At 47.0% G+C, this 15801-nt stretch overlaps 1 protein-coding gene and 1 long non-coding RNA gene across 3 annotated transcripts in view; both read right to left on the bottom strand.

Annotated features, from left to right (window-relative positions):
• Window positions 1–14381, bottom strand: part of ATP1A1 (ATPase Na+/K+ transporting subunit alpha 1) — a 33380-nt gene extending 18999 nt beyond the window's left edge. Inside the window, exons 1-3 of one of the 2 annotated variants that reach the window (XM_040230957.1) lie at window positions 14093–14381; window positions 2310–2414; window positions 1645–1704 (exon numbers count right to left, since the gene is read on the bottom strand). In XM_040230957.1, coding sequence (XP_040086891.1) covers window positions 1645–1704; window positions 2310–2414; window positions 14093–14104 — 177 coding nt within the window. In that variant the 5' untranslated portion in view covers window positions 14105–14381. Of the gene's footprint in view, window positions 1–1644; window positions 1705–2309; window positions 2415–13905; window positions 14048–14092 lie in introns of those variants that run through there. The other variant, XM_040230958.1, reaches the window with a different exon arrangement.
• On the bottom strand, window positions 5585–13534 carry LOC120856024. Its single transcript, XR_005719367.1, has 2 exons — window positions 13335–13534; window positions 5585–5814 (listed from the first exon to the last, which is right to left on the bottom strand). It is a non-coding gene; the product is annotated as an uncharacterized LOC120856024 (long non-coding RNA).
• Window positions 14382–15801: the final 1420 nt, after the last annotated feature.

The following is a 15801-nucleotide window of genomic DNA, read 5'->3' on the forward strand; positions in this document are numbered from 1 at the left end:
GATGCTTTTGAACTGTGGTGTTGGAGAAGACTCTTGAGAGTCCCATGGACTGCAAGGAGATCCAACCAGTCCATTCTGAAGGAGATCAGCCCTGGGATTTCTTTGGAAGGAATGATGCTAAAGCTGAAGCTCCAGTACTTTGGCCACCTCATGAGAAGAGTTGACTCACTGGAAAAGACTCTGATGCTGGGAGAGATTGGGGGCAGGAGGAGAAGGGGACGACTGAGGATGAGATGGCTGGATGGCATCACGGACTCGATGGACGTGAGTCTGGGTGAACTCCGGGAGATGGTGAAGGACAGGGAGGCCTGGCGTGCTGTGATTCATGGGGTCGCAAAGAGTCGGACATGACTGAGCGACTGAACTGAACTGAACTGGAAGAAAAGCCCACTGTACTGAGGCCCTGCTGTTTCCTAATGGCCTTAAATCCAAGATGCACTGACAGCAGATAAGAGGCACACGGCTCCCACCATGAGGGGAAAATGTGGTTACTTTCACAAAAGACATAAAAAGCATGTTTGCCTGAAGCATGTATATATATTTTGTTCTCAAGTTATCTTTAATATCAGAATCAAGGAGGGAATATGGGGAAAGAGACAAGAACAACTACAGGGTCCACATGGACTTATTTCAGGACCTTCCTCTGCCTCAAGTTCACGACACGATCCCTGGACAGAATGACCACCACCAACACCAGCCATTTGAGCTGTCTCTGCATACTGGGCACTGAATCCAGTACTTCCAGGTAACTTTAATTCTCACCACAACCTTTACCCAACCCTTTCATTAACCCCATTTTACAAGACAACAGCCCCACAGCATTTGAGTCAGTGACCGAGGTTGCAGAGAACACACGTCATAGGAACCTAGAGTAAACTTCAGTGAGATAACCCATGTGAGGTGCTCAGAAAACAACTGCCTGCTGGGTCTTAGCGCCGGGCCTCCTCTCAGAGCCTAAGGCCCCAAACTTCTCAGAGCTTGTTGGTAATTTACTGAAAAAACAGCCCCATCGTAGCTGGCACTCAAGTCATTCCTTGGACTTATTAGTGAGTGTCCAGAAAAGAACAAACTCCCCCCGGGCCCAATTTTACTTTTATATTGTTTGCGGCAAAGTTAATATCAAAATCCACTAGATAACAAGGATATAAGGTACATATTTTACTGAAGTTTCTTTGAACTTTTTAAAAATAGTTCCTAATAAATGATAGCATAAACCAAGGTTCTGACCTACTACCATGAGCTAGCTGATAAAAATACAAAAATCTGAATTGTTCAAGATTCAACTAGTTGAAATTTTCAACTCAATTTAACAATGTCAAAGAATAAACGGAACATCTGTGTCCACAAGGTCAGGTGGTAAGCATGACCTTGGATCTGTTTGGTTTCAAATCCTGGAGCTCCTACTTGTTGGTTGTCACTTGCTACAAGATGGGGAAAATAATGACTATTTTCAAAAAGTTTCAAGGGAAACAAAATAGTAAAATAGCATATAAGAGCCCAAGCTCTTTGCATGTCATATAGCAGACATGGTATGGATAGTAGCTATCAATATTCTGGAGTTGCCAAGGTTAGGCCTGTGATACCAGGGGAAAATGTGAGGGGAAAGAGCAGAATTCTATGCAACAAATAAAAATTATAACATACTCGGTTCAAGTCTGTTCCATATTTGCGATGAAGTTCATCAAGGCTAAGTTTATGATCATCCTAAGGGAAAACAAAAGGAAAAGAATTAAACATTTTATCACTAAAAAAAGAATTAAAAAACCATCAGTGTCATCCCTCACTATCATTAGGCTCAGAACACAAGTTAGTATATATACTCTCACCATTGCCAATGGCTTGGTAACCACACAGCTCCTATTGAGTGGTCTTCAACAGAGAATGGCTCAAGCTGTATGATGGGGGCCTTCACAGCCTGACCAGGCAGATTCTAGACAGGCTGCATCCATGGAGGCCTCCACCGCCTGAAGAGGCTGGAAGTTCCCTACATTCAGTATGATTCAGAAACACAGAAGCAAAGGCCCATGATATCAACCGCTCCTCTGTGGACCTTTGGTTGAATAGAGTATTGAATACTGAATACAGAGTATTGAATAACTTGTCCAACCCGCTGACAGCTTTTATAATGAAAAATTTCCATACCAACCTCTACGATTCAGTAATATTTGTAGGACTCCTATAATCTCTTTACTTTGAAAATGAAGCAAATCTGATTGAAGAATGACTGCGGGGAGGGGCACCACACACTCAAGGATGTAAGATACAATTCATACGTAAGAACAGAAAGCACCCTTCCTGCTGGTACTTACCATAGAAACTTCTTTCTTCAGCTCGTCCATATCCCTCTCTTTCTTGGCCTTTTTTTTGTCGCCATGCTCTGAAACAGCAGCCGGTTCATATTTATCACGTCCAACCTATAGAGGAATGAGGGAAAGGTGTGATTGTGAATTAGGAACAGCATCTCAAAATTCAAGGTTGTAGAGAAAGGATTTTCAGCAGTTTTAGGCGAGCGTCTTGAAGAGTCATTGGGCTAATACCCATGGAAATGTATGTGCTGATGAGGCATACTCAACAACAATCCAGTATTATCCAGAATACTGCCATCTATAGCTCAAGACAGGCCATCTGCATCCTAGGGCTACGACCAGTGGGAAGGCCTTGTCAGGACTCAGAATGGCCCTCCCAGTTGCTTCCATCTGGGGTGGGGGGCAGGGGAGAAGGTTGTGCTGTCAACATTTCCATACCATGGCCCTTCATCTTCCCCACTGAAAGATTAAACTATCTTCACATCACTAACTTAGAGTATAATACACCATACTCATGCACTTGTACTCTGAAAGTGAAGTCGCTCAGTCATGTCCGACTCCTTGCGACCCGTGGACTGTAGCCCACCAAGTTCCTCCGTCCATGGGATTCTCCAGGCAAGAATACTGCAGTGGGTTGCCATTTTCTTCTTCTTGTTCTCTGAATCAGACATCAAATCCTGGGCTCCATCACTTAACAGCTGTGTGTCCTTGGGCAAATCACTGATTCTGAAATTGCACTATTCTCTTCCCTAGCATGGAGATAATGGTGCCCATTCCCTTAGATGTTTGAGAGGACTAAATGATATACACCTAAATGCTAAAGACTTTATTATCATGTTTAATTCTTACCTTTGCAAAGAAGTCATTACATACCAACTTTAAATATAATACCTTTAGGGCTTGCCTAAGAGTACGAACTTTTTTACCTTATTTAAAAAAAGAAGTCAGCCCACGAGTCCTTCAAATTTTTCAAGTGAAAAACAAAAAAGGGAGTCCCCACCCTAATCTGCAGCCTGAGAATAAAGCCCCCAAATGAAAAGTCCCTGGAAATGTTTTGACAGAGGCAGGATATAGGAGAAGCATGTGCATTATCACACAATTCACAGGATCCACCTACGCCTCTTGAAAACGGGAACAATTTTTAGAGAAAACGTTGATTCCATAGTTTAAATTTAGATTGTTCCACTCCCCCGCCTCCTGTTGAAAATGCCTGCGCTCAGCTACACAAAGCCGGAACTTAGTGCTCCTAAGGGTGGTCCCCAGAGCAGAAGAGACCCCCGACTCCAGAGGCCCCCAGCCCACAATCTGCTTGCAACCACCATCTTCTAAGAAGGGAAAAGAAAGGCCATCTTAGCAATTTTCTTACAATGGGTGCTCTGTGGTGCAAGTTCTGTTCATTCATGGCTCTCCCTTATTCATTTCTAATTTTCAGGAGCACACCAGCTACTAAAGCAATAAGTAGAAACACTGTCTAGATTAAAATGATACTGTGTTGAAAATACAAAAAAATCAAAACATATAAATATCTTATAGCAGATATGCTTGTAAATAAATACAATAATCACTTTGTTGCAGGAAGGCGGACCCCTTCCAGGGCCCGAAACTGGGCTCTTATCTCCAACAACTGGAAATGAATTGTCCGAACTGAATTTGAAAAATACCGTCTTCAGACTCTAAAGAGATTGTAACTTCAAGTTCGTGCTGCCAAGACATAAGGACATGTACAGTATTCACACTGCTCAACTTGTGTGGTTACATTTACAGTGTTCCCTGCAGATTAATTTTTTTAGTGTCCTTTAGCTTCTGCATGTTATCTGTTAAGAATGAAGCAGAGCTAAAGATAGTCAACATTCTCAACATTCTCTCCACTATGGAGCAACCACACTGGTGAGCGCCTCTCTGGTAGAGCCCTGGTGCCAGAGTTAAAATGGGATATCATAACACACACTGGAAGCAAACAAGACAACACAAACCAAAAAAAAAAAAAAGACCACCCCCTCTGCCCTCCTCACCGCAGACCACTGGATTTCCTTCACATTTTTAATGAAGAAGCACAACACTGAAACTTTAAACACATTGACTAGGGAGCTCTCAAAGACTCACGTGGCCAGTTTGTATTTATTTTTAAAATCCAGTCCACAAATTCTATAAGCAAAGTTGAGCATCATTAAAAGATATTTAATTTAAATATATGAAAATCAGAGTTAAAATCCCTCTGCCTCACCATCTGTAGGCTTAGATTATTTTCTGGCTTTCAACATCTTACACTCTGAAAGAGGGGGAGAGAGTTATTAGAGCAGCTAAAACTTGGATATGTTCCAAAGTTCTACCCCCCTTTGCAAAAACAGACCCCTTGCCTGAAGCGTCACAGTTCTCAATGCTTAAGGTAGCTGGAAATAGAGCCTCCCTAATAACCCTCCCCTTTCTCCATCAATTCATGGCATACTAAAAGGGGTAAGTTTAAAGCAGGAGATTTGTGAAAGAGACAGGGGAAGTACTAACAAGAGATATTTCTTTTCCTTCAAGATTTTAATTGTTTCACTAGGCACTGTTTGTCCAGAAGACCAGGCTGCTTATGCAATTCAGTTCTTTCCTACAAGTAAAACAATAATACTAGCTCATCTTGATGGGAACCAAACATTATTCCAGTCCCTACCAATCTCAATTACTAGTTTCAAGGGGTGGGGGGCGGGGAATCTGTCTGTGTGGAAGGGCGGAATGCAGGGTGGAACAGGGAACACTTAAAATTGGGTAGATAACATTTTATTATTTCTTTGAAAAGCATTTGGGAAAAACAAAGGTCATGGAAAGGGGAATGATAACATGGCCTCCCCAATCTACTCCTATGACCTTCCCACTCCTCCAGGTATACAAGTCATTTTTTCAATTTTTTCAATACCCAGAGGTCAGGCAGGTACCACGCTCTGTGGGCAGCACCCTTGGGGCACCACTGTGCTGTCTCCCTAGGATAAGTACAATGGAGGCTCAAGGTTACTGTTACACCCTCCCCAAAAGGGCCATTTGTGAACCTTCCCCCCGCCCCGACCCCGTTCTAATTTAGGAAGTGGGAGGTCACAAGGGCAGGGGCTTGCCCAGTGTGACACAGCCTCAAATCAAAAGTGTTATTACGTCACCCTGCGCTTCCAGGGGATTTCATTTTCTCAAAGGTTCACTATGAGTTTTGCCACCATTTGATCTGGGTAGAGGAAAAGGGTGCTCAGGATGTGAAGAGAGAAAATTCCTAACCAAAGGAGCCAAGGCTGAAACTTGGAGCAAGGTTCATTTATTTAGTATTTATTTTAAATTGTTTCAACTTAGTTTATTTAGAGGATTCATTTTCACTTCTCAATAGATTATGTATTTCTCAGTTGCTTCTTCATCTGAATTAGCTCATCTAGTTCTGAATGGTTATCGAGTGTCATCTTGATTAGCCAACCATCTTCACTACAAAATGCGATGACAAGCCCTGGATTTTTGGCAAGAGCTTCATTCGTTTCAGTGATTTCTCCTGATAGAAGAGAACAGAATTCACTTGCAGCTTTCCCCACAGCCCCAAGCACCAAACCCCTTTTGTTTGTTCAATTCTGTCCCAACTGCAGGCAGACAACAGTAAATAACATCTTCCAAAGCTTCCTGTAGAAAGCTGCTGATTCCTACTGGGTTCGACCCCTGGGTTGGGAAGATCCCCTGGAGAAGGAAATGGCAACTCACTCCAGTACTCTTGCCTGGAAAATCCCATGGATGAAGGAGCCTGGTAGGCTAGAGTCCATGGGGTCACAAAGAGTCAGACATGACTGAGCGACTTCACTTCATTGCTCTAACACCATTTTCTGTTGTCATCTATTCATGTTTGTGAATTTACGCACAGAGCAGAACGGGGCTGGTATGCAGCAGAGGGGAGGTGCCCACCCTCAGCACTCCAGCCCCCAGTCTGAGGCCCAAACCTTCACTTATTTAAAAGCACAGACTGAATCCTTACAATGAGCATCATCTGTTGGGGCTGGCGAGGCACCTTCCTCTTCTTCGGTAATTGACAATTTAAAGGGGGAGGAGCGGGAAGCAGATATGAATGACAGGTACAGAGAATTATCCATATGAAAGTGAAAGTCATTCAGTCGTGTCCAACTCTGTGACCCCATGGACTATACAGTCCACAGAATTCTCCAGGCCAGAATACTGGAGTGGGTTGCCATTTCCTTCTCCAAGGGATCTTCCTGACCCAGGGATTGAACCAGAGTCTCCTGCATTGCAGGCAGATTCCTTATCAGCTGAGCCAGAAGGGAAGCCAAGAATTATCCCTAAATTTTTTTAAAAGGCACACAAAGAAAGTACAATGAGTTTAGGAGAGAAGTTTCTATCCCAGAGGTTGAGTCACTGGAGGTCTACATAAGCTAAAGTTGCCCCGAGGCCCTCAGATCCATCTCTACAAGCCCCCAGGAGGGCAGGCCTTGGAGATGTTCTCAATTGAGCAGAGTGGACATCTGACCACAGTTCCCACCCTATCAGCACAATCCCCTGTGGCCAACAGGGAGGTCAGAGACCTTCAGACTTCAGAAGTTGCTGTTGATGAAGTCTGAAGGATACTTGGGAGCAAAGACATCTATACCCTTGGGATAGGACTATGGATGGTGCTTTTAAGTCAGCCCCAGGTCATTCTAGCTCTGCTATATGCCAGCAAGACAATCCTGAACAGTCAGCCTCAGTTTCCTCCTCGCCTAAAATGGAAATAACACTTGGGGGTAACTACTAAAGACTCTAGATGGCATTCCAATAGTCTGATGAATCAAGGGGCCACCGTCAAATCCAAAACCAAAACACCTAAAACCAGCACTGTTTCTAAAACTGACAAAGCAAGCTTTGGACGATCAAGAGGGGCCAGAAGAAGAGAAAAAGTAACTGCCCCAAATGCAGCCCGTTTAAAAGCTGCCCAAGAGGGCTGTAGAAAGGGTACCTCTGATTCCAGTTAGGCAGGGAAGTCGAAGGGATGATCTCTCTCTCTGATCCTGCTGGTTGCCTAGGAATACTGCCTAGAGTAGACTACATCTTTCTTTTATATATAAAGGGACGGGGCGGGGAGGGGTGGCCCGCGGATCTTCCTGATGTATTGTTACATCATTATCAAACCTAATAGTGTATGTGAAGGTACTCTGCAAAGCACTACATGAAAGTTATTATAACTTGGTTTTAATTAACTTACATCACTGCCATTCCTCATTGACTATGAAAAGTCATAACCTTAAAGAAAGAAACCTCATTTTGGGCATTTTTAAATTTTATCATCAACTAAAACAAAGAAAACAGAAAATATTATCACACCAAGTTCATTACAGCTCTGATCACTCCCAAATGACTAAGAAGTTTATGTACAAAGAATGTTCTCTTGCCAGGGATCTGAGGCTGGAGATGGGAGAGGGCAGGCACTGCTGTGATTCTACAGCCACGCTGCAGCCCAGAGCAGCATTTAAGGCAGTGAGAAACAGGAGGTGACCCAAGGGACCACCCTACCTTCACATTTCTTCTCTCCCTTACCTAAACCATGGTGGAGCTGGGGAATACCAAGCAGCCAGGCCATAGCAGTGGGTCTCTTTGTGAACTCAGCTCAGTCCCTCCAAACTTGGGCTGCAGTCCATCAGCCAGCAGAGTGCAAAGAAAACAGCTCCAGCTCTAGCCGGCGGGTTCCCTCAGCCCAAAATGAACAAGGCTTAACATTCCCCTCCAATCTACCTGCATGTGAAATTTAAGGAGCCTGACAGCCCACCCTACCTGCAATAGTTAGTATACATTTATGATCACTCAAAAAAAAAAATCTAAAGCATCTAAATAATCAATATACTTTAGATTTACTACCTCTTTAAAAATGTGCTTTTTCAGTTTTAAAAATGTGGTGTTACTTTCTGCCTCTACACTAGGTGTCTGGGTTGTAAAGAGTTAAAATATTCTGCCTATTCCCCCCATTTGCTGCCCTCCTCATCCCTTTCTCATTTTGTCAGAGCACTCTGGCTAGTGCTACTCAAACGAAGTTGTCGGTTTGAGAGACCATGGATTAACAACTGGCACAAGCATTAAAAGCAGACTGAATTAATTTCCAAAGTCCTGATCACTCCCCTCAATTGATACCCCGAAGCCTAGGGTGGGAAGTAATATAGCTGTAGGGCTGAAAAGAACAAAGGCAGTGATAACCTGGAGAAATGCCCCCTGGGTTGAAACAAAACCAATATGGCACCATAGAAGCATCATATGGAGGATGAAAGAAAAACACAAGAGGATAACACCCCAAAGTGCATGAGGATCTGCCCTCACCATGCCGACAAACAGCAAAGATAAACTAAGTGCCAAGTAGGAAAGATAAACTAAGTGCCAAGTCCTTCTGATCCACGAAACCTGAACACCGAAAACAATGCAGGTCCCAAAGACCAAAGCAGGCATCAAGGATCCACTGTTCAGATCACCAACAGAAAAAAATCTACTAGCTGTTACTAAAGAGGGTTTGAATAAAACCAGATACAGAACTAATTAACGTCCAGATGTAATTCACTGTAAAGTCACAACGGAACTAAGGAATGGGGTCTACTGGCCAAAATTCCCTCGACTTAGGATCCATATGAAACCAGAGAGGGGCCTCGGTCGCATGCCGCTGCGCTTCTCCTGCGGGTATTGCTGGGGCTCCTGTCGCGTGCTTCCCGGCCTCGGAGACTGTCCACCTGGCGCTGTAGCAAGGAGCGGATAATGAAGCAGGGTCAGGTTCAGACCCAGATCCAGTGTAGAAAGCAGGACTTATTCCAAACAGCAGCCCAAGAGCATCATGGAGAAAGCAATGGCACCCCACTCCAGTACTCTTGCCTGGAAAATCCCATGGATGGAGGAGCTTGGTGGGCTGAAGTCCATGGGGTTGCTAAGAGTCGGACACGACTGAAGCGACTTAGCAGCAGCAGCAGCAAGAGCATCATATATCTTTCCATTTCTTTGAATCCTTTTTAATTTCTTTTATTAATGTTTTCAAGTTCTTAGTGTATATGTCTTTCACCTCTTGGTCAGATTTATTCCTGTTTTATTTTGGTGAGAGTTTAAATGTCTTGCTTTTTTAATATTCCCTTTCTGATCTTTCATTGTTAGTAAATTTATAAAGAAAAAAAAAAAGAAACCAGAGAGGAAAACTGCAGGGTGGGTTGGGGGGTAGAGTGGGGTGCTTCTATTCTCACTGACAGAATCTGCTATCTCAAACATTAGTCAAATAAATGAAGAACTTCTTGTGGATTCCTGATGACAGATTTAAGCACAACTAAGGAGGTGACTCATATGCAGAGGAACAGTCTCTCTGCGACTCCAGCCAAAGAATACACTTCCTCTCACACACACACTCGATTCATAGCAACGTGAGAAAGTTCAAGCCTGATTTGGTTACGTCTCCTTTTCCAAAAATACGTAAACGAAGATGAGTTTAAGAAAATAGTTAGTGGATTTTAAAAGTCTCTGTCCTTCACATTATCACTTACTGGACACGTAATTTCAGCGGAATCCAGAATTGGACAGCTCTGGCAGGGCCGGGGAAACATTCTGCCCAGTGTTGTGCTGGCCAAAAGCAGCCACTCTGATTACTGTGAGGCCATCTGATCTGACACTCATGTTTCTTCTTCTGGCCTGCAGGCTGGCAGAGGGCCCTGGGCAGCTAGGAGGAGGCACTGCAGCACAAATGCTCGTCCTCCCACCCCTCACAGAGGGCTGAAAAGCCCATTTCATTTCATACGACCTTGACCAAGACTCTGAAAATGTAAAGCCTTTTACCTGAAAAGTGAAAGTAGATGAGAACTTAAAAAGCCATCATCCCAGCCGAGTCCACTGACACTTTCACTTGGCCTCCCTGGGGAGGGTAATTCATAATACTTTCCATTCTTTCCAACCCTCAGTATTTTTTTTCTTTTTCAGGTGAGAGAAAAACTGTTTCCTAGTTTTGAAAAGGCTTAAGACTTAACTGGTGAACAGCACAAACCCATACTTGATACATGCTTGATCTCTCAATGCCAAAAAGCCCAACAATAACAGGTGCCACTCTCACTTGACCTGCACTCTATAAACTTGTGAGTACCCTAGCTAAGGGTCAGATGAGAAACTGACGCTTCAGGGCTTTTATAACCTTTTTTGTTTTAAATAAAGAAACTAGTTTAATTTTCCACACAAACGCCTTTCAAGAAAATTATCTTTAAAGCCACTGTCAGTCTTAACTTTGGATATACTATGTGAAAGAACACAGCCTGACTGAACAGAGAGTCACTAATCTATTCATTCGTTGCTAAAATAATAGCCAGCCAACAATGCTCTAAAAGGGTTCTGGGGTGGAGAATGGATGGGCTATGTAATGTTGAATCCACTTTTTTCTTTTTAAAATGCAATTTAAGAATAACACTTGGGCAGGGGGTGGGGGCTGGACATTTTAAGCTTTACTCTTCACCTGCCTAAACATTTTACTAGGTTTTTAAAAATTCCTCCCCCTCCTTCTGGGGGAGGGGGGTTGTCAGGCTGAGCCTACTCTCAATCTTCTCAGATTTATGATGCAGACCTCCCCTTTCCTACCCTCCCACCCAAAGGTGAGTCACCAGAGTGTTACAAACTTACTGGCAGAGAAAACTACAAATTAACCAACAGTAAGTTACCCAAAGAGAATACACCCTCAGAGCAGCAGCAGGGTACAGAAAGTGGGGGCGGGGGAGAGGGGGGGGTGGGGGGGATCACACTCAGATACACTGAACACTTGACAGGCAAAGGATGTGATGCAACTCCAACCTTCTTCTCTGTTCCCAGTTCCTCCCGTAACCACTCCACTTGTTCCAGCTGGGCCCAGGCAACTTTCCATCCTGAGAACTCTGCCTTATGTTTTCAGTCTAAAGTCCTGGCTTTACAGCAGCCATAGGCAATTCAGTCACTTTCAAGTTGAGCTCCAAAAGGGCAGCTGACAGTGTTACCCTACAACCAGGATTTCTGCTGACATATACCTGTGTAACCTCCACCTGCACCTTTTCCCCAGCTCCTCTTTACATCACTACCCATAAGCTAGGAAAGTAAGGTAATGTTTTAACAATGGAGAACTGTGGTGAAAGGCCTGGTGACATCCCTCCTCCCCACCCTGGTCTTCTGTAAACTTAAGAAAAATAAAGTTTCTTGTATATCTTTGGTTGGCTAAAGAATTGTGGGTGGTAGGCCGAGCTGCGGATTTAAGCCAAGTCACTGGCAAAAGCAGCCAGTATGAAAAAAAAAAAAAGGACAAAATCCTATTTCATCCAGGAATGATTCAGCAGGAGCTGGTTCTTTCATTTCATTACCCAAAACTTAGGATATCAATTTTTTAAGGAGAACTAAAATCACCTGAAATACAGTCAAAACCTGGGCCCCCAACAGTAGTGGGAAGAGGAGGGGAAGAAATGAACAATGACCTTAAAAATTAGCTGCCAGCACAGGCTTCCTGGTTAACCAATTATCAGCAGGGCTTTAGTCACCACTCCACCCACATTTTAATCCCCATGTGGAAAAATCCCAACATTTCAGCATAAAATATCCTTCTGAACATTTGGACTATCAGAGTAAGTCACTAGGGAAAAAGCAGTTATTTTATCCCAGAAGAATTACCACCACCACCACCACCAGAACACACACACACATACACACACACACAGATATACCCCCCCTAATGTTCAATTCATCAGAGTACTCAAAATACTAATGACAACCCAGCAGATAAGCAGCATATCAGCCTGTGTTAACCAGTTACAATTCCAACTTTGGGTTTGCTAGCCCCTAGACATGTTATTAGAATCCATAAGACATCAAGGTTGAACCTCCACAGCCCAGGTACGCTGTTATCTTTACCACTACTGTGCAAGTGTGTGGTTACCCAAGGGACATACAGGTCTATGGACATAATTTACTCAAAGATCTTTCACTAATCCAACAAATACCCCAGTTTCATCTGAAAAATAACTTTAGAGTTCTGCATATAAGTCATTGTTAAGGAGTAAGTGAGTGAGTATTTAGGCTTGGACACTACAGGCTGTTCACGAATCAGGGACATCTGGTGTGTCACGAACCAACCATTTGACCTTGAGCAAATCCCTTCACCTTCCTAGGCCAAGCTTGGGTACACATCTACGGGGCTCTACGGTCCTGCAATCAGTAATGTGTGGCCCAAGAAATCAACTATTTTTCTGAGGAGGAAGAGACAAAGAAATAAGCTTTTAAGAGCCTGTTTACTGGAATGACCTAGGGTTTGATGGTGTGTACAAGCACAGCCACTAACCCAGTTTGCACCCCCGAGTACAGAGGCTGGCACTCAGTTCTCTTCAGCTACTTGACCTGAGCCAGCAGCCCTCCACATTTTATGCTTTTAAAAAATTCAAGCTGTGCATTCCCACTTTTCCTTCCCTTCTCCACCAGGTCCAAACCTTTCAATGACCTCCTTCAAAATCCATCTAGAGTCCCCAAAGAATGAACCCTCCCTCTTCCCCCATCACTCACTCCACACGGAGGAGCCCTACCCTTCAAAGTCCTACTAAGCGCCAGACAGCCTGCAAGCCCTGGACACAATGGAGGGGATTCTCTCCTACCGGTATTCTCACGACCTGGTCATTTTATCCCATCAATTGATACTTCTGATCGTCATTTTGTATAAACTTTTCTCGACTGGACTTTGGCCTCGGGCCTATAGGTTAACTGAGTTACAAAAATGCAGGAACCAGCCGTCGTTCTGGTATTCCCACAGTGCTCGCCTCTCCTGCCCGGGGAGGAGGAGGTTCATTGCTTCTAGAATCTCTCTTCCGTGCGTAGACACTCCTAACCTGTACTGTCCTCGCTTCCCTTCCTTTTTTCGTATTTATAGTACCCGGAGACTCTGATGGGTCAGCCTGTGCTCTTTCCAGGCTATTCCAAAAACATCTACATTCACCCTCCCCACCACCAAGATGACCACTCCTGTTGCTCAGGCTGCCCCGAGTGCATCCCGTGTTTATGGAAAGTGGCCCATCAAAGCTCTCAAAAGTATACCTTCAAGGCCATCCTAGAGCGAAGGCACACCCTTTCTGGCACCAGCCCGCCTGACCGGCTCCACACTAAGGGAAAGCCAGTTTTTTTTTCACCCTTTGGGGGAGGGCGGCCGCCTCTGCGGACAACTGGCGTCCCTGGCGCCTCCAGGAGGAGCCTAGGACCCCAAGGCCGGCCCCGCATGGCAAGCCCCCCAGGGCCCGGGCCGGAGCCGCGGCGGGAACCGCAGCCCGGGAACCGGCCGGGCAGAGCGCCCACAGGGGAAGGGGAGGAGCACGCCTTTCCTCCCGGCGAGAAGGGCGGAGGGAGAAAGGAAGGCGAGAGACGGGAGGTGAGGGCGGGCGGAAGGAGGGAGGGAAGGAGCGGGCTGGGGATGCCGCCGGCGGCCCGCTCCTGGCCAGGGCCGCCCGGCCGCCGTGCTCCCTCCTTCTCCTCCAGAGCCGGCGGCTCCCAAGCGCCGCCTCCAGGAGCCCCAGACCCCGGGCACGCTCGGCCCCTCAGGGTCTGCGCACCGCCCGGAGCTGCCGCGCTCCGGCCCCTCAGGGCTCTCTTCCCCCCGTCCGCCCCTCATTACCGCACTCCCTCCATTTCCAAAGTGCGTCGCCTTTTAAGCCTCGCCGCTCTGCCAACCCATTCCGCGCTGCGCCGCTTCCTCCTACTTCGCCTCCCGCCGGCTGCGGTCGCCCTCCAGACTTCCTCCCCTTCCTCCGCCTCCCGACCAGGGCTCCCCGCGCCCCTCCCTTGGCTCGCCCGACACTCACCCCCTTCCCCATAGTGGCGGTGGTCTGAGCCCCGCGCCGGGTCCTTCTGTTCAGAGAATGAGAGAGAAAAGAGAGCGGCTCCCGGCCAAGCAAGCGCGGCCGGGGGAGCGAAGAGGAAGGAGCTAGGGCTGCCGCAAGGCGGGAAGGAGGGAGGACGGCAGGCGGCTCGGGCCGATGCCTTCTGCCGCCGCCGCCGGGGCTGCTACTGCTGCTGCTGCCACGTGTCCGCCTCCTCCCGCCGCCGCTCTGAGCCCCAGACCCCGCCGCAGCTCAAGCCCGCGCCTCCTCCTCACTTCCTAAAATATGCAACCTGCGTGCTAGCCCCGCCCACGCCCGGTACGTCACCGTTACCGGAGCAACCTGACACCGACCGCGGGCCTGGCTCCGCCCCCCGCCCCAACCCCACCCCCAGGCCGGGGCCGTGCTGGCTGCGACCGGCCAGGGCTCCAGGCGGGAGGGCGCCGGGGCCTGGGGCTCGCGTGCCCACGTCCCGGGCGGCCGAGACCGTGCCTCTGCGGGGCGCCCCGGCTGGCTGGGCAGCGGGGATTCGGCGGCCATGCAGCTCCCGCGTACCTCCTCTCTCCGCCCTGCGTGACCGGCCCGCTTTGGAGCGCGCGCAAGGTCCGCAGTGGGTGCGGGGATGTCCATGGAACTGGGCCCCCGAATCTCCGCGGACCCGGGACAGAATCGTCGCGCGGAGGGGCCGTCTTGGGAATCAGGGAGCTCCTCTGGTGCTAAAGGAAAAGCCAGCGCTTGCAGGAGGGACTGCGCGTCCCTGCAGACCCCAGGCCCCGCGCCTACCTGCGGATGGCTTCCCCGACCAGGCTCTGGGGCCAGCCTCTCGGTGTTCTCACGAATGCCTCCTATGGTCTTGGGATCCCCCGTTATCTATAACCTACAGGGCCTGGGCTGGCGTTGCCAGAGGTCCCAAGCGCCTTCCCCCTCCTTTGCTTCAACACCCCCAAATAATAATCCACAGGGTCTGCGATTAATTGATTCATGTTGCTGTGTGAATATAAACTGTTTGTCCTGTTTGGGGATTCACTTTAACGGGGGAGGAACACCTGAAACCTAAGGGAATGCATATCTTTAGCAAAAGGGACTCCGCGGAGGGGAAGATGTTTGAGGGCCTGTCTCCTGGCCTTCCACCTGGCACAGCAGGGCCTCTCTCACCTCAGCCTTTGGTTCTCTGAGGGATCTGGGCCCAGAGTGTGGTGAGGAGCCCAGAAACCCCCCAGAGGGCTCTGGCCTGGCTGCGCGGTGTGGCATTCCTCCCATTACAGCTTCTGCAGAGGCTGCAATGGCTGAAGGTTTCCTGCAGTTAAAAAGCAAGGTTTTATTAACAATGTTTTCAGGAAGTCAAGCATGCTCTGGGAAAGCACAAGGTTTGCAGGAGAGAGTCATTTCATGTCTCTGGGAATTCTGACAACAAACAGGGAAAACATTAACTTCCTAAGCAAGCTAAAACTGGCCCTGTTAATTTCAACTATTAATTTAACATGAAAAAATAAAGAGGTGAAGCCTTGAAAGAAACTGGGAAGAAGGGAAGGAAGAAAGAAAATCGAAGGGGGAAAAAACTAGCAACTGTGTTAGCTGTTAGGCCATTAGAGTAAATCTTGTTCCTTCTTGGAAGAAACTGTTTCTTTCCTCTTGCCCAAGAATGCATTGTTCAGGACTGGTGCCTCCTCCAGCGACCTTCAGGCTTGGTT

This window comes from Oryx dammah, unplaced genomic scaffold, assembly GCF_014754425.2.
Source record: "Oryx dammah isolate SB20612 unplaced genomic scaffold, SCBI_Odam_1.1 HiC_scaffold_28, whole genome shotgun sequence".
NCBI lineage: Eukaryota > Metazoa > Chordata > Mammalia > Artiodactyla > Bovidae > Oryx > Oryx dammah.